This window comes from Yamadazyma tenuis, chromosome 2 (assembly GCF_029203305.1).
Source record: "Yamadazyma tenuis chromosome 2, complete sequence".
Lineage (NCBI taxonomy): Eukaryota > Fungi > Ascomycota > Pichiomycetes > Serinales > Debaryomycetaceae > Yamadazyma > Yamadazyma tenuis.
In genome coordinates, this window is record NC_089462.1 from 1,277,235 (window position 1) to 1,303,669 (window position 26,435).

The 26,435-nt window shown below is 36.7% G+C and overlaps 9 protein-coding genes across 9 annotated transcripts; 8 read left to right on the top strand and 1 right to left on the bottom strand. All coding sequences in view use genetic code 12, as the record gives it.

Moving 5' to 3' along the window:
* Nucleotides 1-69: 69 nt before the first annotated feature.
* PSN45_001918 (uncharacterized protein) lies at nt 70-1,866 on the top strand (the record flags this gene model as incomplete). Its single annotated transcript, XM_006689477.2, has 1 exon — nt 70-1,866. One exon carries the CDS (start codon nt 70-72, stop codon nt 1,864-1,866), a length of 1,797 nt encoding a protein of 598 aa, XP_006689540.1.
* Nucleotides 1,867-2,382: 516 nt separating this feature from the next.
* Nucleotides 2,383-3,240, top strand: tfa2 (transcription factor TFIIE beta subunit, TFIIEB, Tfa2; the record flags this gene model as incomplete). The annotated part of the gene is made up of 1 exon (XM_006689476.2): nt 2,383-3,240. One exon carries the CDS (start codon nt 2,383-2,385, stop codon nt 3,238-3,240), a length of 858 nt encoding a protein of 285 aa, XP_006689539.1.
* Nucleotides 3,241-3,452: 212 nt separating this feature from the next.
* Nucleotides 3,453-4,099, top strand: NTF2 (Nuclear transport factor 2; the record flags this gene model as incomplete). Its single annotated transcript, XM_006689475.2, has 2 exons — nt 3,453-3,459; nt 3,732-4,099. 2 exons carry the CDS (start codon nt 3,453-3,455, stop codon nt 4,097-4,099), a joined length of 375 nt encoding a protein of 124 aa, XP_006689538.1.
* A 188-nt stretch (nt 4,100-4,287) lies between these two features.
* AIM21 (Altered inheritance of mitochondria protein 21) lies at nt 4,288-6,147 on the top strand (the record flags this gene model as incomplete). The annotated part of the gene is made up of 2 exons (XM_066157757.1): nt 4,288-5,208; nt 5,332-6,147. The coding sequence occupies 2 exons, from the start codon at nt 4,288-4,290 to the stop codon at nt 6,145-6,147; spliced, it is 1,737 nt and encodes a 578-aa protein (XP_066013854.1).
* Nucleotides 6,148-6,557: 410 nt separating this feature from the next.
* Nucleotides 6,558-8,160, top strand: PSN45_001922 (uncharacterized protein; the record flags this gene model as incomplete). Its single annotated transcript, XM_066157758.1, has 2 exons — nt 6,558-7,892; nt 8,134-8,160. 2 exons carry the CDS (start codon nt 6,558-6,560, stop codon nt 8,158-8,160), a joined length of 1,362 nt encoding a protein of 453 aa, XP_066013855.1.
* Nucleotides 8,161-13,473: 5,313 nt separating this feature from the next.
* PSN45_001923 (uncharacterized protein) lies at nt 13,474-14,058 on the top strand (the record flags this gene model as incomplete). Its single annotated transcript, XM_066157759.1, has 1 exon — nt 13,474-14,058. One exon carries the CDS (start codon nt 13,474-13,476, stop codon nt 14,056-14,058), a length of 585 nt encoding a protein of 194 aa, XP_066013856.1.
* A 1,835-nt stretch (nt 14,059-15,893) lies between these two features.
* On the bottom strand, nt 15,894-16,334 carry CWC21 (RNA-splicing factor; the record flags this gene model as incomplete). The annotated part of the gene is made up of 1 exon (XM_006689472.2): nt 15,894-16,334. One exon carries the CDS (start codon nt 16,332-16,334, stop codon nt 15,894-15,896), a length of 441 nt encoding a protein of 146 aa, XP_006689535.1.
* Nucleotides 16,335-16,658: 324 nt separating this feature from the next.
* Nucleotides 16,659-18,359, top strand: PSN45_001925 (uncharacterized protein; the record flags this gene model as incomplete). The annotated part of the gene is made up of 1 exon (XM_006689471.2): nt 16,659-18,359. The coding sequence occupies one exon, from the start codon at nt 16,659-16,661 to the stop codon at nt 18,357-18,359; it is 1,701 nt and encodes a 566-aa protein (XP_006689534.2).
* A 497-nt stretch (nt 18,360-18,856) lies between these two features.
* PSN45_001926 (uncharacterized protein) lies at nt 18,857-23,642 on the top strand (the record flags this gene model as incomplete). Its single annotated transcript, XM_066157760.1, is given in 10 exon segments — nt 18,857-18,920; nt 20,077-20,145; nt 21,290-21,309; nt 21,694-21,717; nt 22,171-22,204; nt 23,047-23,062; nt 23,199-23,209; nt 23,414-23,425; nt 23,599-23,620; nt 23,636-23,642. 10 exon segments carry the CDS (start codon nt 18,857-18,859, stop codon nt 23,640-23,642), a joined length of 279 nt encoding a protein of 92 aa, XP_066013857.1.
* Between the last annotated feature and the right edge of the window lie 2,793 nt (nt 23,643-26,435).

The window sequence follows — 26,435 nt, forward strand, 5'->3', positions numbered from 1 at the left end:
TTGTGCATTTAACTTAAGGCGTTTGTCCTCAATTCAGTGACTTGTTTTCCCCAAACACGTATTTTTTTGATGAATCAACTAGATTATCACCGCCACTTACCTCCTTACAGATCCCTCCTCAATCCCAATGCCAAATATGATTATCAGCTACACTCCCTTATTCCCATCAGCCAGAATGAGTTGAATAACTTGAAACTCATCTTCATGAGAAATGAGGGCAATCAAGGAAACTCCCAGCAGAAGCCTACATTCAAAATGAAGTACAAGAGTTTACTAAATGATGTCAATAGAAAGATATCTCTTAAGATATCCAATCCTAGTTTCTTGAACTCCTCAAGTTTGGCCCCCAATGTCAATACTCCTGGCTCCGGCTGTTCCCCTTTGTTATGTGTGAAGGAACTGTTATCATTTAAATCGCTTCCAATTGAAATCCAGTTCCATGTTTTCTCATTCTTATCGAAGAAAGACCTTCAAAGCACTATTGTAGTAAACAAGGACTTCTATAAGCTTTCTAAAAAGTTTTTGTACAAGAACTTGGTGTTTGACTCTTCGTTTAGATTTGCTCAATTCATAACCATTTTGAGAATCAACTCTAAATTGGGTAACCTAGTGGAAACCATTGACTTGTCGGGGTTGAAGCCTTGCGATTATGATGTACAGGATGACTCGAATGCGTTAACAAACCAAACTTCAATCAGTTCAGATAGTAATGATGAGGAAGGTGAGCTAGTATTTGCCGATAATGACAAAGTCAAGGCTGGCTGGAGAGATTGGAAGTTCTTGAGAAACCCATTGTACTCCAGTGGTTTAGGATTAACAAGGATTCTGTCCAATTCGCCCAGTTTTAACTCAAACAAGTCCTTGAACTCCAATAATAAGAAGAAGTTGAAATTTTCATTCTTAAAGTCCAAGAGGAATAAACTCGGCGGACATGTTCATTTAAATGGTATTCATTCTATCCACCATCAAGCCAGCACTCATGCCCAAGGATCTTTGAAAATACATCCTTCTATAAACAAGTTTTTGATAAACTATTCCAATACCAAGGACTTGCCAGTTGGTTACGTCTTACACTTGCTTAACATGTGTCCAAACTTGACTTCCATTAACCTAGGTAATTTGCAATTATCTGTCGATTATGAAATCAATCCTAATTTTATCTACAAGTTTCACACGTTTGATGTCATTCATAATTATCCTTCCAGTCTACTTATGCACATAAATGATTTAGATGACTCCAACTCAATTTACAACATGGATTTGTTGGAGAATCTCAATCAAAGATATGATGTTGACAACATGTCAATGATTTCAAGTTCGTCTTCCAGATCAAGATCTAAGTTAAAATCCATCAATAAGTCCCAAAAACCGGTTTGGAAGTATAACTCTCTACTTACTCCAATGCCTAACCTGAACTATTTGAACAAGAATGATGGAAAATTGTACTTAAGTGACTTGAACTTAAAGTCAATGAATCAAAACTATTTGGTTAAGTTGAACGAATTTGATATCTTAAATTTGCTTATCAAGTGTCACAAATTCAATATTAACTTCAAGTACTTGAATCTTAGTTCCATGATTTGGCTCAATAAGAAACTCATCCAAAATTTCTTCTCAAAATTCTTGAGACCCAATTACTTGACTGACCTCGAAATGGAATTTGTGCCTAGAAACTTGGTAATCGATTTAACCAACTCGGGTATGTACAAAGATCTAGTGTGGGCCAGAAAAATTGACTTGAACAAACAAGAAAGTTTCGATATCCTAATCAGAATCTTGAAAGACGAATTATTAAACGTCTGGGAGCTGAGATTAAGAGAGGATAGAATAAGAAGAGGTAGAATGGCAGAAAACTATCTTTCTTAACAAGTCTGCACTCTGGAAGTCAGAATGTTTAACATTAAAACAGTACTAGGAGTTACTGAAACTTGAATTCTTCAATTCTTTTCTTACATGCTACTCCAAGTGATAATATCCAATGGATTAACATTATCATCTGGTTTAGTGTACTTTAAGTCCTAATCACCTGTGTTTTATGGCCATAGATTTATAGATTTGTATTATTACCCAGCTTCCATAAACATTTTATGTCATTCAGGAGATAAAATGTGAAATGTATCAGTTATCAGGTCATCACCATTTCATGGGCCAGCTAAAATCTCAAAAGACTAGCGACCTTAAAAGCGATGGTTTTAAAACTGAGTTATCCTTATGGGATACGCGGCTTGTGATCTTCTTAGCTACAAAAGTTAATGCTGTGTTAAAAAACCACAAGTCGAAGCATCCGTATTGAAAAAAAAAATTTTGAAAATTTTAAATCTGTAAAGTCGCGGAACTATTTTCATCTATTGCGTCAATACATAATTGGGGTGGTGTTTAGATATGAGTGACTTGAGCTCCCAATTGTCAGCTTTCAAGAACAAGATCAGAAGCGGACCTTATGTTCCAACGCCACGCCAGGCTATTAATAAGGCTAGTGATCTAAATCCCGTCTCCAACGAAGTGCCGGTCAGAGAAGCCAGAGACGTGACTACTGCTTCCTCAAACAAGAGACCTCCTGACACAGTCAATGAGGCCATCAAAAGACAAAGAACTGCTTTGAGAAATATGCCAGGATCACATTTGTCTACTCAGTTACATTTGGCGGTAGAACACATCAAGCAAAATGATAAACCTATTAAAGTCAAAGATTTGCAAGAATATCTATCATTCGACATTACTCAAACATTATTGCCATTATTGAAAGAAATCGATAGACTAAAGTATGATCATAAAAGTGATACATTTGAGTACGTCAGTTTGCACAACATTCGTTCTTCTGAGGACTTGTTAAACTTTCTAAGAGTGCAGCCCACATTTAAAGGGATTCCAGTTAAAGAATTAAAGGACGGTTGGGCTAACTACTTACAGTCTATCAATGAACTTGAAGCAGAAAACAAGATATTGGTATTGAGAACTAAGAAAGAGAACGCCCCTAGACTAGTTTGGGCCAATTTCGGAGGGAATTTGAATACTATTGACGAGGATTTCAAATACATGTGGACAAGGGCGAAAATTCCTAATCCTGATGACTTGTATCAAGACTTGGTAGATCAAGGATTGAAACCGACAGGCGCTGATCCTAATATCATAAAACGTAAACCCAAAAAGGAGGAAAAGAAACAGAAGAAAACCAGAAGAGGAAAAATCACTAATACGCACATGAAGGGTATATTAAGAGACTATTCTCAATTCATGTGACTCTATAAATGGACTATTTGTTTGAATCTATAATGCAAGACTAGTAACTTTTGAAATGAATAAGATGGTTCCCCAACCATGCGCGTACTTTTCAAACCGGTTTGCTATATAGTTTGCGTAACTTTTATCCCTACCATCTACATCAACTTCGCACCTGTCTCTGAGTGAATGAAAAATTTAGATACAGAAACAAAAGGATCGAACAAGGAATAATGTCTGGTATGTACCGTGAACTGGAAATTCAAACTAAGTATACAAGGAGGGTTTAATATCTGCTAAACTAAATGCCAATAATGTCTAGACTGCATCGAAATTCCAGCAAATCCCCCAAAATGTTACTTCCTACGTATATTTGTGAAATGATAAATGACACTGATTATAGCCGTGTCCCAAACCATTCCACACTGGGATCAGCTTATGAACTCCATCTTACTTTTGCTGTTTGATCGAATATTCCCCGCATGAGTCACCTTACTAACCTCGTATATTAGTTGATTTCAACACCGTCGCAACTGAATTCTGTAACTTCTACTATCAGCAATTCGATTCTGATAGAACACAATTGGGTAACTTGTACAGAGATCAATCAATGTTGACTTTCGAAACCTCTCAATTACAAGGTGCTAAAGATATTGTTGAAAAGTTGGTATCTTTACCATTCCTGAAAGTGAGCCATAGAGTTTCTACCTTAGATGCTCAACCAGCTTCTCCTAATGGTGATATTTTGGTGATGGTCACCGGGGAGTTGTTGATTGATGAAGAACAAAACGCTCAGCGTTACTCTCAAGTATTTCATTTGATCCCAGATGGAAGCTCATACTATGTTTTTAACGATATCTTTAGATTAAACTACTCTTAGACATAGGGCTACCTCTAGGGGGGTGGGTCTTATGTTTTTGGGTAATCTCTATATGTGTTTTTGTTAGATCTCAGCTCATTCAGTATTAATAATATATAAGTTGTTGTGCAGAGATACTAGAAAGACTTCATTGCAAGGTGTCGCGGTGTTGATGTAAAATCCCCAATTTCATTTCTTTTTAACAAACAATGGAATCAAATACACCAATTGTACCAAAGAGACCCAACAAAAGTGCTTTGATTGAATCAAATTCCTTGGAGGAATATGTGGAATCTGATACGTTAGTTTCTATTGAAGGATCTAGCAAAGATTCCGAGTCACCATCCACTCCGAGAGTTCCCAAGAGGCCCATCAAACCGGATCCTATCAATGCTGACTCGGCAAATTCATTTCCCCTAGTCTCACAGAGGTCTACGTCTCATGAAGAAGGGCAATTGAACTCGGTAGCGAATGCTGAAGGCGATGTCAATGAGATTGAAGAGGTTGATAATGATGATAATGATGGTGATGGAGATAAGACGCCTGGCAATTCCAACACTAAGATCAGCTTTAAGGATGATATGCCCTCTGATGTTGACAATTTAGTAGGCACTGATACGTCAAGCTTTGATGATGATCAAGAGACTGTTCTGCAAGAGAAAGAAGAACAGCTTGAACTGAACGAAAGTCATGCCCCAGAAAACATGACTAAAGAGTCTATCATTGCTTCGAACGTCATGCCTATAATTCCAAAGCGACCTGCTAAATTTGCTTTACCTGCTCTTGACGATTCCTTGAGTGCTAAAGAAAGTTCCAAAGAAACTGATGGGGATATAATGCCAATTATCCCGATAAGACCAATGAAAAAGAAAGAGAACCAGACTGATTCTAAAGAAGTTCAATCCCTTGCATCTTCGGGCCATATCAGCATAGATGATAGCTCTTCAAATGTAAGTGTAGAAACGCTGAAAGATTCCAAATCCCTTGAAACACCCCTAGACCACCCTCCTGAAGATGAAAACCATGAAGCAGCGAATGAACAACCCATATCTAAAGCAAGTTCTGAAACAAAAGAGGTAGTTACAGCCGCTGACTCTGTCCATTTGGTGCAAGTCAAACCTATTATCCCTGTACGACCAAAACCGAAGGTAAAATCATCTTCAGACGCGACCTCAGTGGTTTCGTCTTCATCAGAAGGTCCAATAAATGAGAGAAAGGCTCCTCCCCCAAAGCCAAAAAAATTATCATCCAAGATAGCTGCATTTCAGGAAATGCTCAATAAAGCGCCTTCAATTGGAGCCCTTGATTCCAATTCGGGCTCCGTTTCTCGTGGACAGTTGTCTAATTCACATATAAAGTTCGCCCAGAACTTACAAGGAATTGTTGGGAAAGGATTTGCGTTGCCAGGGATGGTAGATCCCAGCAAGGACACACTCCCTATTGACCACCAGCGAGACACTATTGAAGCTAAGATACTAGAAGACCCTCATGAGGTAAATGAGTATGGATCTGAAGCTCAGAAGGTTTCAACCAGAAGAGCCAAAGGCCCTAGGGGAAAGAAATTGCCTAAAATCTTATCTACACCTTTGAGTATACGGCTGGAATCTAAGTTTAAGATAGTCGAGCATAACTTGTGGTCTGTTGAACTTAAAAGGATTACCCCTGTCGAAACTCTTCGTGTATCCAAAGCCTCTAGCTTGCTGATGGTTACAGAAATAAATGAAAGGACCTTAGAATCTCAAAATTCTTCAAGCGAAGTGAATGTCCCCAATGAAAAACTCAACGAACCACATGAAATTGCTAAAGAAGTTCATGAGTCAAGCAAAAAGTCTGAAAAGGATGCAATCATAACTGATAGGATTCCTGAATCTGATGAAGTAGAAACAGAAGGAGCACATTTATGTTTATTGCACTCGAAAAGTCCCCATGAGAAAGAAACGGAAGAGGTTCTAGGTGCACCAGAAGAGCTCAAGCAAGATTATCCCACTTGCAAAGAGAATTTGATAAGCAATGAAGAGAAAGAAACCTCGGTTTCTGCTAATAGTATCACAGAAAAATTTTCTGAATAGCTTTTCACCTTTTATCTTCTATATTTGAATCCCACTTGGTAATTCACCTCTAATTATATTGTGTAAGTCTACCTGGATAAGTAAATGTCGCACTCAAGACTATGACTATATTTTTCATGTCAAGCCAAGTAAGTAAAACTCGCGCTCAGCTGAGTGGTTGCAAAAAAGTGCCAGCGTCTTTGTGTGCTCGCGTGGTTATCTTGTTTGTGGATCAGCACGAGTATATAAAGAGTGATTGTCTCATCAGTAGAATTTCTCTTCTTCCCACTCTTTTATTTCCAAGTTTGTTCTTAAACAGTTTGAATTAAAACCTTTAAGAAAGAACCCCGAAATATATCCCACTTACGCTTCACAGCTCTAACCTTCTAACTTCGTGAGAGTCAGAAGCCAGGATTAACTAAAAAGTCAAGATGATGTTCGTCCCAACCAACCACAGATCCGTTGAAACTGATTTTCATTTCAGTATCAATGTAAGCCACCCCCAGTTCAACTTACCACCAAAGTCAAAGTTCCGGCAGTTTATGGCCAACATAAAGGAAACCTTCATTCATCCCAAGTACAGAGGTCCCAAGCACAAAGTCAGGAGAATCAAAAAAAAGCTGTTGATCCCTCAAAACAAAATTAATCATCACAGATCAAAATACGAAAACAAGAAAAGGGACTTTAGGGAAAAGATAGCAAATGGAAAGGACAAAGTGCATGCCAAGAAGGAGAAGCTCTTCAAACGTTTTAAGTATGCTAAAACACATGTCAAGTGCTTTTTCGCTTCTGGCACAAAGAGGATGAGTCGGATCCACAAAACCCAAAGCTTGAGAACTAGAGTAATGCTCCACCAAAGAAAGTTGAGCTGGAAGTGCAGAGCTGATTCAAAGAAGATGAAGGCCTTGATTATTGTCAAGAAATTGAAGGCCCTCATCAAATCTTTTATCAGCTCAAGTGCCTACGACTGGCATTCCAAGGTTAGAAACTTTCAGAGGAGAGTTTCTAAAATCAGGTTAAAGTTTAGAGACAGGAGCTACAGGCTCCTTGAAAACACAAATATCCAGCTCATGATATTTATGTGCAAATTCAAGGGCATCTTTAACTGGTTAAAGTTGTCCATTCTGCTGCTGATGAGAAAAATGTGTTCCTCGATGTGCCAGATTTTTGCAACCGCGAAACGGAAACGTTCTCACTTGCGGTTAAAGTTTAGAGACAGGAAACTTAGGCTCAAAGAAAAGTTGAAGACCTTAGCCAGAAAGGTCAGATACCTCAGGTCTTGCATCCAGAGAGTTTTCTTATGGCCAATGGAAAAGATGGTTTCTATGATCAAAATATCGATTAAACTTATTGAAGAGAAACTTAATCGGTGGGGTTTAGATGATAAGAAAATGAGATTTGATTTCTTTGTCAATGATTCCAAGGACACAATTCAAACCATCAAAGTAGATACCAAATATCGTTGTCAAAATCTCCTCGAGTTTATTATAGAAGAGATTCAGTTGGAAATTTGCTATAGGAGAAGCGAGATTCCGCAAAAATTGAAGAGCTTGGAATCAGTGTTATCTGAAATGCGGAGACATATCGAAGTCAGAATCTCGTGTCGGGTTCTGCATCTCAAAGTGAATCATCCACGTTTGTTCAAGTTCAACTCTTATTTCAGGACGGGATTTGAAGCTACTCCAAGACCATTGAACGAAATTGACAAGTTCTGGATCGATTATAACAAGACTAGATCCAGGACATTTAGAGATGATGATCGTCACGTTTCCTACAGACTGCATCACCTATATGCAGCAGGTAGAGAAAGAACCTTCCAAAGGAATTTGAATTCTACTCAATTTGAAAATCATGCAGCGCTGATCCATCCTGAAAATAGTTGTGGGTATTACAGTGTTTTCTGCATGAATATCGCACCCCCCTTTTATGGATGTCGCATACTCAGTTGTATTAATTTCGGGTGACCCATCGCCTTAATGACGTATATCTCTTCGAATAATTTCGTAGTCGCAAGAAAAATTTGTCACTTGTTAGGATCGTTAAAGACGTTAGCCCTATGTTTTATTTTACGTATCTCTTTTTCAAAAAAAGTCGTATATTGTATGTAATTATATCGTAGTTATAAACTAAAAATGGCTCGAACGAAAGGGACGAAATTCGCACCGGGGTGGAACGAATATCGTAGGAGAAAGTCAAAATTTGTCGCACCGCAACAACGCTAAATGCGCACAACCAAAGTGAAAAATATCGTTTTGCAATCATTTAAATAACGGGTACACATGTATATTAATATCGTACGTGCTTTACGTTAATGCCGCAAACATATAGCTAAAGAGGTTGCTTTTCCAAGCAAGTCGTGAAACAGTTCTCTGAGTGCCTAATACTGTTCTGTATGTGCTCCACAGGGATTTTATTAGCAGCTTCTTTGATTCTAGAAGTGAGAGTTTCTTTCTGAAGGAGCTTTTCCCTCTTCAATTTACTCTTTAGCTGGTGCCAAAACTGCTCAATTGGGTTAAGCTCAGGAGAGAATGGAGGCAAATAGAGAAGTCTGTATCCTCGAGCCTTGATAATTCTAGCAATACTGGCATTTTTATGAATACTAGCGTTATCCATGACCAAATAAGCGTTTTTCATAATAGGATGCACATCGAGAACTTCCATTACATCGAGAAGGAATTGTTTGTAATGACCGGTCACGGTTCCCTTCGAAGTATTTTCTGCTTTATCCAAGTCTATCTTGCGCTTCTTATTCAGAGAAGGGCTTTTTGGTTTTCTAAGACTGAGCTGAACTACCCCATGATAGCACACAGCTCCCAAAATTGTTCTATTTTCAGCACGAGTTGATGGTGTCTTGACTACAGGGGTTATTCCCTTTGTTGCCCACCCTCTTGAACGTTTCATGTTGATGTGAAAGCCTGCTTCATCTATAAACACACAGTTTTGAGTGTACTCAATATCAGATTCTAGCACCGATGTTACATATTCGAATCTTTCTTGTATCTTCTTGAAAGAGTTTCTTTCTACGCTCTCCTTACGTGCTACTTTAAAAGTCAACACACACTCGTCCTTCAAGAACTTATGAAGGGTGGTCTTACTAACACTTAATCCCATGAAAGATTGGCTCAAATCTTCTAGCATGTCATCCAAAGTGCAAGAAGGATTGTCATCTACAAATCCTTTCACATGATCTTTGTGGTCATCATTGAGCTTGGGTTTAGCCACCTTTCCTCTCGTTTTTGCAATTGGTAGCTCTTCGTCTCCTGTTTCTTTGAATTCCTTCACCCAACGTTGAGCATTCCTTGGTTTGATACCTGGTTGCTTAGCAATTGAGGCAATTGAGGCCCCTGGCTTCTCTATCCATAGATCAAAAAATTCTTCTCGATCTTTTGTACTATAAACTCTATAATGTCTTGTTGCTTTACCATCGTCATCATTATCTGACGAGCTCTCGTCGTCATTCGTGCCTTTCTTCTTCAGAGCACTTCTTTCCACAGCAGGGTCACTCAAGCCTGATCTAACAACTTCTCGATACTCTGTCAAATCAGTAAGCTTTTCGAGTGGCATACAATCATCAATGTCTGCTTCATCGAGAATTCGAAACCCTTGCTCGTCAACCATATTACTGTCACCATCATCATATACGAATTGGTATTTCATTGTCGCTTTATTTTAGATAAAGTAGTTGTAAAAGCGATATTAATTTATCCCCTGTCGCGACAATTTACATTTCTCTCTGCGAATTTTATACACCTCGACCCACGAATTTGAAAATCGAGCGAGACGAAATTAAATTGGGCGGAAAGCGAACTTTTCTACAGTGCTGTGCGACATTAATAGAGGTCAAATACGCTTGGATTATACTTACCCAGCGATACAGTGTTTTCAGAATAAATAGCGAACCTTCGTAATGAGGATGTCGCATTAACATACTTTCAGTTTCGTTCTAGCATAAATTTTATATCGCGTGGGACAGGTTCGAACGCCGGAAACTCGGAATATAAATATCGCAAGTATACACTGGAATATCGGAATATCGTTCGTAAAAGAAAGTAATGTCGCTATTCGTATATTTAATACGAAAAATATCGAGTCTGAAACATTAAAGACTTGACGGAAAATAATGATAATCCAAAACGATAACTTCTCTACCACTCGGGCAAATATCCCAACACTCTTGAATAGAAACAATGCTGAGTATCACATTGGTAATATATGTAATATATAAGATAGCTAATGAATATATCGTATATATGTATATATGGATCTGCCACTTATAAATTTCGCTTTGTATCGAATCCAATATCCTTGCTTCTACTGAGAAAGGAGATAAATTGAATACATATGATTTGTTATGAACAAATTCCTAACAAATGACTGAGAGCTTGACTAATTTGGGAGCCCCGCTTTCGCGACGATCACTACATTTTTAGGGCGAATGTGTCACAAAACCTACGTGACTAACGCCGGAAAAAGTCTCATGGTGTACTTATACCAGGATTGTTCCATAATTAATCCCCTTATTGATTAAATATGAAAATTGTTTTTGCAATTGGTTTTTTTGTTCTGTTTCTTAGTTTTTGCTCAGCTGCCACTTCACAGCAATCCTTAGAATTACAGAGTAACATCACGAAATGGTTTCACCATGTAACAGAGGAAGGTTTGAATAATTGGGGCCAGATAGAGCTTACTTTAGATGATAATGAGTTACTGGTGTATTATAGTGATTTCCACAACGGTACATCCCCGGAGTCATTGCGTATCAGAACTGTTTCTGCTAACATGTGTCCCTTAATGGTCAGACACTATTTTGATAGGCCAGCACCTACCGATGCGAATATTGTTGCTTCCCTGCATGGCGATATCACTACCAGAGAATACCTGCCAGAAATTAGTTTTGGGGCGTTTGACGTGTCTGCTCTCAACTTTCAAGTGGCAAACTCCCGCGGAAGTTCAGATCTGTGAACTTGTGGTTCACTAAAATTGTTAGTTGGACCAGGAAGCAGCGCAGGCAGCTGTCAGTTTAGGTGGCTTAAGCACGAATTAGTGGGCCACGTCAACCAAGAGAGATACTTGAGTATTTTATATACTGTATTACGAACGTTGGAGATATGTACGATAGGAGACCGGAGATGATTGGTTGACATTAAGAATATAATTAGTCGAGAAAATGGGATAAGAGATATCGGAAAGCGTTACTTGAAACTCTTCAATTAAGATACTGTAGTTACACATAATAAATAAACTATTTAAATTGTTAACAGCGCCCAACCCAGCAAGCTTGTCCAAAATTTTGCTGATGACTGAAAAGGCGATTTACAGAAATCTTGTTTTATTCAATTATCATGAGCTGATATGTAGCACAATTTCTTAGAAAAAAGCTCTTGTAAATGTTCGAGTTGTGAATTTTGAACTGGATGAGTCCAAGGATATATATTATAGACTATGTGAGATAAGTTTACGATACTTGAAAGATATTCAGTGCCAAGGGCAAGGCAAGACAAGAATGGAATCTTTTGGGAGGTTCTCCATTTGTAGGTACTTCTGGTTCCCGTAGTAGCAAATATTCCCTGAGACTATCGACTGTCTCCCTGATAAGAACGAGTATTCACAATTCATCGTGGTCCCAGGTTGTTCCACATCCATCACATTCACAGTAATTCTTCGTATACTTAGCACCAGCCCAAATCTTGTAAGAATACATGTTATACTTTGCGCAACCACTATGATTAGGGTATAAACCATAATAGTGGTCATCCCCTTTGGCACACCAATGATGTGGCCACAAATGATAAACGATCTCGTAATAACATCTGGCATTATGAACCCAAGCTGACTTCGCATAATCATACGAGTTATGGCAGTCACCCAATTCAGTGGTCCAAGTATGTTCCACAAGGAACGGTGTTTCACTATCATCGCAATCACTATTTTCGTGCCTGTAAACAGTTCCCCATACAACATTTCGCTTTTGTACGGGTGAACTTGAATAATCACTTGAATTGTTTCTTTGGGCACCTCCAAGCTGCGAGTTTGCCACTTGAAAGTTGAGAGCAGACACGTCAAACGCCCCAAAACTAATTTCTGGCAGGTATTCTCTGGTAGTGATATCGCCATGCAGGGAAGCAACAATATTCGCATCGGTAGGTGCTGGCCTATCAAAATAGTGTCTGACCATTAAGGGACACATGTTAGCAGAAACAGTTCTGATACGCAATGACTCCGGGGATGTACCGTTGTGGAAATCACTATAATACACCAGTAACTCATTATCATCTAAAGTAAGCTCTATCTGGCCCCAATTATTCAAACCTTCCTCTGTTACATGGTGAAACCATTTCGTGATGTTACTCTGTAATTCTAAGGATTGCTGTGAAGTGGCAGCTGAGCAAAAACTAAGAAACAGAACAAAAAACCAATTGCAAAAACAATTTTCATATTTAATCAATAAGGGGATTAATTATGGAACAATCCTGGTATAAGTACACCATGAGACTTTTTCCGGCGTTAGTCACGTAGGTTTTGTGACACATTCGCCCTAAAAATGTAGTGATCGTCGCGAAAGCGGGGCTCCCAAATTAGTCAAGCTCTCAGTCATTTGTTGGGAATTTGTTCATAACAAATCATATGTATTCAATTTATCTCCTTTCTCAGTAGAAGCAAGGATATTGGATTCGATACAAAGCGAAATTTATAAGTGGCAGATCCATATATACATATATACGATATATTCATTAGCTATCTTATATATTACATATATTACCAATGTGATACTCAGCATTGTTTCTATTCAAGAGTGTTGGGATATTTGCCCGAGTGGTAGAGAAGTTATCGTTTTGGATTATCATTATTTTCCGTCAAGTCTTTAATGTTTCAGACTCGATATTTTTCGTATTAAATATACGAATAGCGACATTACTTTCTTTTACGAACGATATTCCGATATTCCAGTGTATACTTGCGATATTTATATTCCGAGTTTCCGGCGTTCGAACCTGTCCCACGCGATATAAAATTTATGCTAGAACGAAACTGAAAGTATGTTAATGCGACATCCTCATTACGAAGGTTCACTATTTATTCTGAAAACACTGTATTATAGTTCTTGAAAAGCCGAAAATCATTGATTTCTTGAACGTCAAAATTCATGATAGTGAGCGAAGTCAAACCAAGAGAACCTACGAATTTATTCTGATGTCTTTGGCGCAATTTGAAGATTTCAAGTGCGCTATTATTTCTTTATCATAGGCGTATTTAAAATAGATCCAAGTGCGACATCCAGTTAAGGAGAGTGCGTTATTCATGCCGAAAATACTGTACAAGCAAAAAATTGCAGATCAGCACGTTAAAATGAATCTTGCAGCACCAGAAACATATGATGTTGTTGTAACTAAGGATAACTATTTTACTGGTGAAGAGAGCTTTGGTACTATTGGTGTTAATGCAGGTGTGTTTCCTGTTGGCTTCAGAATCAATTGTGATAGACTTGAAACTGTCGCTGATAAATGTTCTTCAAAAGCTCAGAGTATTGAGATTAACAATCCAGTAAACGAAAAGAACTTGCTGGAATGGAGTAAAGATGAAAAAGCCAGGGATTCAGAGGGTGTCGACCAAAGTGATATATCCTCCCCCTGCAACAATGAAAAGGGCCCTTTTACCGTTGTAGAGGAGGTTGTTTCACTACCTGTCAACATCGCTAGTGGCACTGAAAAAGAAGAAAAAAACGAAGATGTTCCCACGTTTCTGGAGCACCCTACTTTGAGAAAAAGCCCTACTTATTCAAGTATACTTTCCTCGAAAATCACATTCTACGAAAAGAACCAGGAAACTTATTCAAGACCCACTAAGCCTAGACTTATACCAAAGGCAAAGTCAAGAGGAACATTAGTCAATTCCATGGTTCTGAAATTTGAGCAATTAGAAGCTGTGGCATGAAGGAAGAGCTCCATATCAGTGTTTATTCACCTAACTTACTTCCTGGTAATGGCTTGGTCCCTGGTGATACTGATGTTCGGTATGATAATGATGCTGCTGTTATGTGAGTAGGTTGGAATTATTCCTTTATTCGACCCCATCCTACTCAGATATCACCAACAGAAGAAATTATAGTTAACATGATTGTCCTCAGATCCATACCATTGTTGTGAATGGGATTTCAAAGGTTTACACGCTCAACATTACCATAATCTGATGGATTGTAAGCTTATTTGAATTAACACCAATACTATTCGACCCCAATAAGCTTGCAACTCCAACAGAAGAGGAAGTGTTGTATAAGCCCCTGTGAAATCCAAGTCATGACGGAGGCTAAATCATAATGGGTCTTCAGTTGGATATGATGAGATCACTGTTGATATGCAAGTAGCTTGGAATTATTTCACCTTTATTCAACCCCAGACTACTTCCAAAATTACAGTATTCCGACAATAGACCTCCACTGACCCTCAGATACTAGACCACTACTTATGTCGCTGTTGAAAATCCACAACAGGCAAACACCGGATGCTCAGTTACATTATGAGACCCGCACCACAGATAAATTAGCAAAACGCTGACTATTCAACAACACATTGGAGTAATAAAGACCAAAGTGATTCCTGATATCTGATCAGGTTTTGGAACCAGACTTTTTAAGCTGGCCTTGCCTTGGTTCGACCTCGATAATACTTAAACGGACCATAACTTGAATTTCTGGCTATCTCCAAGAAAACCCCAAAAGCATAAAAACAAAATAACTTCAGTATCTTATCATGGCTATTCGTTTATATGTACAAGAATTGTTCAAATTTCGGTTAATTTTCTGAGTTAATTAAATGTAACGAAACCCAAACACAGTAAAATGTATTCGCTTACAGAAACTACAATAAGCCATTCCTTACAAGTTTAGGTTCAGATTTGTCCATGTAATTCACTCTTATATATAACGCATCGGCGTCTAATAAATCACCAATTTGACAACCTATTCTTTCCCTGATAACAATATCAATTAAGAGCCAGAAATGAATAAATTGTCAATTTTCCATTCTATTAGAAGGCTTGATTGAATTTTGATGCCTCTCTGCATCTAATATTACCCATCTAATATTAGCCATCTAAAATCTACTAATCATATTGCATGAAACAAAGCTCAAGCTCACCCTAGTTTGTTAGGAAACTTACCACAATACAACATCTTGCTGGATTAATACCTTTCTTCCCCCGCAGAATAGGAAGGGTCAAAAACCTTGAACACCTCATGAATAAAACTATTTGACAGTTCTAATACTATATTCAAGTTCGCAATGGTAATGTATGTATATTATTGTACTGACTACGTAATCGAAGCAGTAGCAATACCTGTTCCTATTCTTATGCCCCCTGAGTTGAAAAGAAGTACATCGGTCGTGCAAAAAGCAGATAATAATGGATTCACAATATTGGGGCTAGTTACTCTTCGGCCTACTTTCATACCTGTGAATTATATATCTAAAAGCCCACTTTTTCAAAGGGAGCATGTCTCGAGTGGAACACCTGTTCAAATTGAACCAAAAATCTCGTAGCTCGTTCTGGCTCTTCGATATAGCTCAATGACCTGGGTGAATCAATAATTATGCAGCCATTAGCAATCTGTTGGTTATACTTCTGCAGATCTCTTTTCTTCTCTTTGCCTCAAATTTTTCTCAAGTACGGCAAATCTTTTGGCTTCATCATCTGTGGTTTTATAATTGTGCTTGGATCAGTTATTGCCTTCAATAATGATCACGATCTGTTGTATAATGGCTTATAGTGAACTACTTTCCGGCTATTATCTGTAATTCCTTCATGTAATTTTGTTTCTTTATCCCCCCCTCACTAGCTTCTTTGTCTTTCGCTGATCGTATTTCGTCTTCCCTCTCTGATTGATTCATCAACTTATCCCTCAACTCCTTAACTTTCGTATCAACGATGGCAGCCTCCATATCTTCATTCTCTAATTTATCACGGAGCTCCATACATTTCTTCTCTATGTCTCTAAGCAGTTCACGACTTTCAAGCTCATTCCTGAACCTTGCTTTAATGCTGTCCATTTGATTGTTTTCGGACCAGCAGCGTCTCCTGTTCTTCACCTTACGCACTCTCTCTTTCGAGTCTTCGTAGGCAATCTTATCACCTAGAGAGGCAAGGTTTTTCGTAACGTATCCTGATGTTCCTGAGCCTCTAGTACTCTTCAACTCTATACCTTTATAAGACATACCGGTAACTATCTCAGGAGTTATAGCTAATTAATTTTCTGATTATCTGAGACTTGCGGACCCTGATCAACGCGAAAATAATACGATACAGGCTTAGGATATACGCACACAGTTTATATAATATAGATATCCTAATCAATCCTTCTGCTGCTGGTTGACTGCAAGATGTTGGAATAGCGGGTTATTGTCCTTTCTAGAGATTCGCTTAAGAATAGTCATTACTAGTCAGCCGAGGTAGTGCCAGCTACCGACACGCGCGACTACAGGAGGAAATTATATCTGAACACATTTCACTTAGTCCTTAAAACAAAAGATATTATTATAATGTTCAGATTAAAAGCTAAGTTTATTGTTCTAGCAATACTGTTAATATTTTTGTTGGTTCTCACTTTGGAAAACTTTGAGAAGTTCATGGAATATGGTCAACTCAGCTTCTATCCAAGTGACGAAGAAGAGATGAACTTCAAACCTATCATCGGACAGAATATTGATACAGACCCCAGGCATAGTTTTTGGACAGATGTATTCAATATTATTGAAGGCGGTAGCATTAACATAACTCAAGGGGATATTAGCACAGCTGTACAGTATGTGGATAAATCACAACAACAAGAAGGACCTAATTCCAAATCTGTACTATTGTCTAAGGCATATATATCTCCAGAGACGACTAGAGAATTGACAATGAAACACAATTTCGTAATGTCTACGCTACCAAGAAAATTACATAAATCCACATACGTGAAGGGTGCCAATGGAATTGTTATTATTGGAGGACAGAAGTTTTCATGGTTATCTTATCTTTCTTTGGTGGCTTTGAGGAAATCTGGATCAAATATCCCAGTGGAAATAGTAATGCCCCAACACGAAGACTTCGTTCAAGAACAAGAATTCTGTCAAAAAACCCTACCCAAGTTGAATGCGAGATGTGTTGTTCTAGCAGAATCCTTAGGAGCTGAGGTTATGTTTAAATGGTCGTCCAATTTTGCTAACTATCAATTAAAGTCACTAGCTTTGATGGTTTCAAGCTTTCAGAATGTACTATTGTTGGATTCTGACAACATTCTTGTTCAAAACCCGGATTCTCTCTTCACAAGTAAATTATTCAAAGACTATGGAATGGTAACTTGGCCAGACTACTGGGAAAGAACAATATCTCCAGTATTTTACGACATAAGCGGGTTGAAGGTGAATGAAGATAAACGCGTAAGGTACAACAGATTCCCCTTAGCGACTCCCGATGGGCTAACAAGCAACTTGAATACGAGAGAATCTATAGCTGATGAGGTGCCTTATCATGATCTAGAAGGTGCCATTCCCAACTTATCTACAGAGTCAGGTCAAGTTTTAATCAACAAGGATACCCATGCGTGTACTTTATTGTTGTCGATGTATTACAACATGTTGGGTCCAAACTTGTATTATAAGTTATTTTCCTTGGGAGAACAGGGAGAGGGTGATAAAGACACTTTTCCTGCGGCGGCTAGTGTGTGTGGAGAGAATTTCTATCAGGTTAAGTCATTTATACGAACGTTTGGCTACTTTGATGACGGTGGTAATTTTCAAGGTGTGGCTATGGGTCAAAAGGATCCGCTCGGTGATTACGAAAAGTATCAAAAATATTTGGAAACTCCTTCAAAATCAAAGGAAAATAAACATATACCTATCAAGTCCCAAATTGAGAACATTGACAACTTACAGAAAGAGCACTTCTCTGGAGATTCTGGAAAACTATTTGCCATTCACTGTAACTTTCCAAAATTTGACCCTGTAGGTTTGCTTGCGAGAGAAGATTTGTGGGATGCTGAAAACAAGAGGCTTAAATATCGACTTTTTAGTGGATTCACCTATGATGATCCTAACATCAAAGCAAAGACTTTGGATTTCGAATTAGAGCAATGGAAAAACATCGAGAAAGCTCTTTGCAGCGAGACAATCGATTTTCCGTACTTTAAGTCAGAGAATATTGAAGAAATATGTACGCTTGCAAGAAACCAAGTGAGATTCCTTCAAAGTGTTCCATAAGTGTCTATGGCTGTATTGCATTATCCTATTAGTATTTATTTTTTCATTACAATGTTATCGTAATTCGTTTGTGGCGGCTCTCTTAAAATTAATTGGTATCGTAGAAAAAAATGACCAACAACAATATGATGTACATTATATACACACATGATGTCTCTACTTTGTACTCAAATACCCGAAAGTGATGAACTTATTCAGTAAAGTTTATTGAACAAAATTTATGGAAACTTCAAGACTCCCAGATTCCCTATATAAAACGAACTTCAACAAGTTTCGTGAAATTTGCCAAATTAAAGAAGAGGAAAAAGACCAGTTAGCGCAAAGTTGACCAAACAATTGACCAACTAGAATAAACATATTTTCCCATTTTGACATCAATGCAAGAAGTGCCAACACTTGAATGCTCTTGATATCTTCCATACCTAGCATCCATTAAAAAAAGATAAATTTTACTTTACCATAGACTTTTTAGATTTGTTGGTTTTAAATAATGTGTGATGTTGAATTTTATCAATGGGCATTTCGATATTTGGATCAACAGATTGATTGTTGATAATCACGGTAGTTAACAAAATGAATTCATAGCTGACAATTTTCTTCTTCCAGTTTTATTATTTCTTTGGTCCTCGATGTTTCTCCCTATTCAGAATATTATAAATATATTGAAGGATCACGCCTTGCCTATCTGATTTCAAACGAGAACTTATACAGTAGAATTATACCTACAATGTAAGTTTTATAATGATATTTCTTTATTAATCAATGATTATAACAGTCAACATTCATAATAGTTGTGAACGTAGAAACATTGGGTTCATAAGATTCAATGGATTCTGCATATTCAAATGACTGTTAACCCTAGTAATGATTCATCCCAACCTTCAGCATGGGGGAATACATAGCTACTTATATGTTTTCTACATTACTAATAAAGCATTCAGCTACCGTAATAGGGGATTTCTCTACAGCTTCTAGAATAGATGCTAGTTTTAAGTATCTTGCACAGTTCATTCTATACACTGGAAAATTCTTACATAGCAGCTGACTCTTGATTATTGCCGTAATATTCTAGTAACAAATTGTCACTTCCCACAATAGTGCGTCTTCTAACTAGGAATGCTTTATTTTACTTTAAATTATTAGACCAGTCAATTAAAATCTTGCACTATAAATTATTTTACTTCTTTAGTAGGCTTCATTCAACATCATTCGCTTTTATGGGATATAAGGGGCTGTTTTCTCATTATCCAAATTTTAAATCTCAACACCGCTTGTAGAACTAGGGTGGAAGACTCTTTTGAACCCTTACACTCAAGTTTTTGCCTCTACAGAAACAGACGTTAAAGCTGTTGAGACTGCTACCCCACTGATTGCCAATTGTCAGGTACTCAAAGCACTGAGTGACAATCAAGCTAGGTAGAATATTCAGAAATTGGCCTAGAATTATCACCAAACCCTTACTGTCTCCAAGAACCATATTTCAATAATGAAGATTCTATAGACGCACATAGTTGAATGAAACCTTACGGTAGATTCTGAGAATAAACAAATAATGAAAATAGCTGTATAGCAGGTATTCCCAATATTATAATACAGACAGTTCTTATGTTTAGAATCCAGTAAACCTGAAAGTTCCTCACTTGGTCATCTAAGCCGTTCATCACTTCTTCAGCGGGGAAACATGAATGAAACTACCTCGAGACAAATATATAACTAGCACGAAAGGAACAGCTTAACAGACATGAGAACATCAAACGCATTAAGAGGAGACCATCACAATCACAAGGTAAAATCCATATATCCAACTTCACAGCGACAGTTTCAACTCAGCATCCAGGCGTCTTTTAAACAACCGTATGAAAGAAAAGACAAGAAGCAAGAAACATGCTAAGTTAAAAGCAATAAAGTAATATCCTACTAACTGTGAAAGTATGCGTGATCACCAAGCAACTTTTAAACAGCTGAAAATATTTCCATTAATAATCATCCCGTTAATAATACAATTTAAAACTCAGCTTCAACCCAAAAGTCCACATCAATTAAGCAATCAAATATACCAACAATATTTTAAATAGCGCCACAACTGCATTATTATAGATTTTGGTAATATTAATAGATTCATATGAAGCAGACTTTAAACTTCCAAATGAACTACAGAGTTTCAACATGACATCAAAAAAATTACCCATATTCAGAACAATCAAGTACTCTAACATAATAAATAGGTAAATTGAAAACATCTATAAATAAGCATGTCCCTAAAACCAAAATGCAATACCTCTAAAAAATACAGTTTTCACCAGTACAGCACATGATGTATGTCTAAAAACTGGGCTTACAAAATTTAAATGAACTATGTATCTTTTCTATGAAGGCAGTTGATCGAGGCTAAATACTACTATGCGCGAAGTTAAAGGTACAACATGTACGAAATTGTTTGACATTATTGGTTAAATGACTTTCCAAACAAAAAATACAAACTCCTAAATCTTACAAAGCACCATACAAGAAAATATTAAAGTCCCATCACGAAACGAATGCCACTTACACAACCAACTGCATTTACCCTAAAAGCCAACTTTAAGAACTGTCGATTTATTAACTGACACAAGATAATGAACAAATTCAAATACAAGCAACCTCCGGACAAGGAAAAATAATTTATTCGTTTACTCTTCTAGTATGAGCGCAACAAAATATTCTCTTCCACAAGAAGATTCTATTTAATAAATAAATACTGTAAATTTTTACATTAAAACCTCAATCATATGGATATTCCCTAGTAATGAATCAACATTCGAAACGTCCTTCTTCCAGTTAAACTCAACCTTTATTATGTTAAATTTCAATAGCAAACTAATACGCAATACTACCATTAACATATACTGTATTCCATATCTGCCCTATACAATTAGATTTATATTTACTAGGAAACGATGCGTTCATCTTGGTTAGCATTTGAGATTTACAAAATACAAGGAATATTTAATGCTATCTAAAACTCTGAGCGAGATCCTTTTGCATACTTACAACGGTGTTTCAACAATGGGTTCTACCGAACGCAATCAGTCTTCTCCCATGTTACCTGACAAAAGCGAATATTCAGCTAAAATATCATCATTAGTGAGTTGCCCGAAGACAGACTAATGCTTGTATTTGATAAAAGTTACAAATAAAAAATTTATTAAAAATGATAAAGTTTTTGAATGAAACGTGCACTATTAAATTTGTAAGTTCTAGTATATTGAATATTTAAGAATTTTGTATTGAATTTTTAAACATTTATATAATAGACTGTTTTCCAATTAAAATAGTATATTAAACTATAAATTAGGATATTATTTCTTCGTGCATTGTCGTACTTAACTGTTCTTCCATTCTGTAAACACATATTCTGAACAGCTTTAAGTTTTTGTATTGTTAAAATAATTGACAATCATGCTAATAATATTTGTAATCATAACGAATAATAATTTTTTCTCTTTAAAGCTATTTAATACTTTAAACGTTTGGTAATTTTAGCATCAATTGATATTATTGTAGTTGACTTCCAGAGGTGTTCGTTAATGTTCCTGATTGTTAAAATTGGTATGAAGTGTATAAAGTCTTTTTGGTAACAGACATGATAATAACTATAGGCTTAGGCAGCAACTTTTAATATACATATCAATTTAAGTATTTGAACAATGCTGATCTAAGTTCATTTGAATACATAAAAGCTAATTATTTCACATAACGATGTTTTTATAAATATATTAGTGTTAAGGGCTATTAGTGTTACGGACTTTTGTATAGGTGTGTTGAATTATAGCAAATAAGTTATTTAATTAAAGCTTCCTTGAAAAGTATGTCATTAATAACTCTCATCATCATTTATAGCTGTATAAAATTGTTAGAGCAATAGTCTTTGACAACTTTTTATTTAACTTATGGTGAATAAAAAAGCTCAAGCTTTACAGATTAAATTATTAGGATTTCTTTATTCGTTATTCTTGCGTCCGAACTTACTAGAGTTTATTTATATACTCTTCGGTGATATTGAATTGCTGATTGTACGCAAAGTATTAATGTGTTTAGAGAAAATGAAAAGGTTTACTGCAATATATTAAGGATATCGTATATAAAGTCTCTTTGTTTGCAATTGTTAAAGAGTTCAAGTAAGCAAATTTGGTAGGATTTATTTAACTAAGATTAATTTACTATTCAAAATGTTCATAGGACAGACGTAAGTATTGGGTTTCCTCTCCATGCATAAGTGTTGTTAGCTTTAAATCTTATCAATTTTTCCCTGAAAAAATGGTTAGGTTTTATTTATAATTTTTAGACCAGTAAAATTAGATGAGCTTCAACGTTTGGATAGTGATTTCTGTCTATTGTGGTAATGATGATGTTGTTTCAGAAATATTTTAAGTGCGGTAGCAATTGCTTATCTTAGCAGGCTTCTAGGCGCTCACTGATTTTGGGGAGTTTTGCTCTTGTAAGCAAAATCGAAGCTGGTAATACGTCTACTAAGTTAACCGTTTTTAACCTTGTCTTCTATTTGTTAGGTTTTATATGGCGGTTAAAAGTTGGGTATATGTCGATACTAACCAGCTACTGATGAATTTCTCAACAGGTGGCTAGAAAAAGAATTGTTTTCTTGGTCAAGGTCGCTAGTCAATGGAACAAAGACTATACTGATTTTAAGGTAATTCTATTTATGCGTATGTTGAATCTCAGCTAACATAATTCAGATATACTTTCATTATACAAAGCCTAGTTATACTGTCTATTCTTATAATGCATTGAATCATTCATTCTTCAGTTATTCACACCTATCACTTCTAGATGCGTATCTAGAGAAATATCTGGTGCTCCATACTGATTCAGTGGCCTTTGTTCACATAACTATTCCGTTGCTTGTGGTAGTTGTCTTTTAAGTTCTTTAGGGTATGTGATAGTGTGAAAACGGTCATTTGCTGAAAGAGTTAAGAACGACCAGTACCTAAACCTAAAGGAGTAGAAAGCTTCCCTAGTGAAATAAGCTTGTCTAATGTGTCTAATCACGGTACTAGAAATTGCCTTATGTATCTACGCTGTCAAATTTAATTTCTTTGCTACAGTGCCTTTCGTATGGAGCAGATGATTCATAAGGCTGGAGTTGTGTAGAGTACTTCACCTCAGCACTCAGGGTCCTAGGTACTTAAAATCCAACAATAATTGCAGTGGGCTTATTTATTCACGTGGTATTACTACATAGATAATGAAATTAGCACCTGGATGTATTACTTTTGTAGAAGCTAATTTATGTATATAGAATATATTTCAATCAATCAGCTGCAGTTGAAAGACCGAAGAGTTTTCTTCTTTGTAAGCCCAAGCTAATTAGGATGTAAAGTTGTATAGTAGCTATATCTGAAACAATGATTAAGATTCTTACTTAAAGAGTCTCACTAAGAAAATGTTTGTTTAACGATTCAAGATCTTAATTATACTTTTTTCAAACAACCTCTTTTGGGGGAAGTATGGCTCATCACCAATTTCGTATCGAAACTATGGGTTGTTTTCAACCTCTCACTACCGCTGCCAATGACATGATACTAGGGAGTTGAGCCCATTAAATATAATGTATAAGCAGTGCGTAAGTCAAGCATAGGCCTGCAACAAAAACCTGATCAGAATTAATTTCATATTCATACGCACCAGTGATTTGGTAGATAGCTAGGCTCTTTGTTAATGCATTTGTAGTGTATTTCCCTTGCTGAACCAACGGGCATTTTTCCTGTTGTGGATTTTCAATAGGGCCATTAGTAGTGGTCTAATATTGGGTCAGCGGATGTCTACGGTAACCTGCTGTCGAATAGTATTGGTGTTAATTCGAATAAGCTTACAATCCGTCAGATTATGGTCATATTGAGCAAAATAACCTGTGAAATCCCATTAATAACAATAGCATGGATCTGAGGACAAACATGTAAACTATAATTTCTGGTGGTAATATGTGAGAATAGGATGGGGTCAAATAATGAAAAATAGTTCCAACTTCTTACACAACAGCAGCAGCATCATCATCATACAGAATTAATTATAATTAAGGACAAAAACAACATTGGCAGGAGGTAATATAGGCTAAAATTCATCACCAATATGGACCTCTTTATTCATATAAAAACTTCTGACTGCTCATTTTCAGAACCATGGAATTGACTAAGGCTCCCCTTGAAAGAAGAGTACTTGATAGCTGGTAATATTTCATTCATAATTGTAGTTATATTTTCAAGCTTTATCACCAAAATGAAAAAATTGTTGCAAATAAAGTAAAATTCACAATAACTGAAGTAGAGTTAGAGAAAATATAAATGTTTGCTGTAGCACGAAGATGTTAAGGTCTACCTGTCAGAAGTTATGTTTCTACCCAGTTCGGTAAACTGGATCATTTATCACTTTGCCTTTAACTCGAACAAGGTGGGGAACGTCAATATTAAGCTGTAGCCAAAGATTTCTTCAGAGAATTTATAAGTATTTTTAAGGCACAACAACATGCATATCAAGTCCTAATAAGGGAAGATACAGTGGCTAGAAACAATTAAAGTGTTTAGGTGAGGATAATGCTTTTGTTGTTTTAATATCCAGGAAAGGAGAGTTTCAATTTGTCAATTTCTAGGAACTTTTAAACATGAGAGTGTAACTAAGAAGGTAGAGGAAAAGGTGATCATAATACTTGATCAAGAGTCACATATAGTGGAGACCGATCAGGCATTACAATAACGATAGTACTGCACTGCCATCCACGGATTCAAAGTCTAACCACACGATCAATACAACAAATCAAGAACAAGTATCAAGCGTTCAAGATTTGGTGCAAAGCTTTTTCTTCTCCATCATCAGAACCCATCAATCCATAGAAGAATAAAGAATATGGGGCAGAAACAGGAGTTCAATTATATTTATAAGGATTAACAAGATAGATATCAGCAATACCTGCGAATTATTGGCAGTTTGAAATTCTTTCATGAGCACATCTCATGAGCACATGTGACTTAGTTACACCCTATCGAAAGTAAACTGATTATACCACGTAGACACTGTTAAATCATATCTTGATCCTCAACTATTGCACATCAACTGAAAACTCAAAAATTTTCTTCCTGGTGGACAAAAAAACGAGCAAGAGAATATTACCCGGATATATCGACTTTTAGTTCAAGTTTTAGGACTGTAAAGATGATCAGATCCTAATACTGATATTTATGTTATCGTAGGCTACCCCAAAAACTTCTACTTGCTGATGAATTATACAGGAGTGAAAAGATATTGGAAACAAGTCTCAAGAAAGAAGGTGAACTTCTTATTGTCGAGCTCTCAGTACACTCTGGTACATTGCTTGGGTAGACAGAGAAATGTCACTCATTTATTGAAAGCTATAGTCTGTATGTTTTACAACTAGTAATCTTTTAACTCAATGGTTCACTTTTCAGGTCTCAAATCGGACCTAATTGGCACAACTAATGGATGCAATTGGCTTAGATAAGTAAATGCCCACATCAAGAACATCATCGAAATTCCTAATATCACTGAAGATCTCCAGACAGTTCTATCTTGTTTTGGCGCAGTTACCCAAAATATCGAACATATTGCGGCAACAAGTATGAACACAACCAATACTGTATAACTAAAAAAGAATGTTAGTATCCATACAGTCTTTTAAATCTTCGAGAATTCCCCAAGACATGGAATATACTCAAATGTGATTTCAAACTCAATGGCCAATGCTCCTCTTATGGAGTAGTCCCTTGTGGTATAAAATTCTCGGTGAACCCCTTTAAGGGTTTTGTATTTCAAACTCCAAAAAAGACCCGTAAAACACAGAAGAACGATACAGGCTTATGATCGATCACTTATCTAGTATGTTACATACCCACTCATTATCTCCAATGCTCACTAAAATCCTTGGTGAATAACAATAAAAGAATAAAATGAAATATTCGCCTACAATCAACTTTCTGAAACCGATAGAAAAAATATGTATTGGTGCGACAGCGGTCTTCACACGACCAAATAGGCTTCATACTGATTATATTCGTGAAGAAGTGCAGG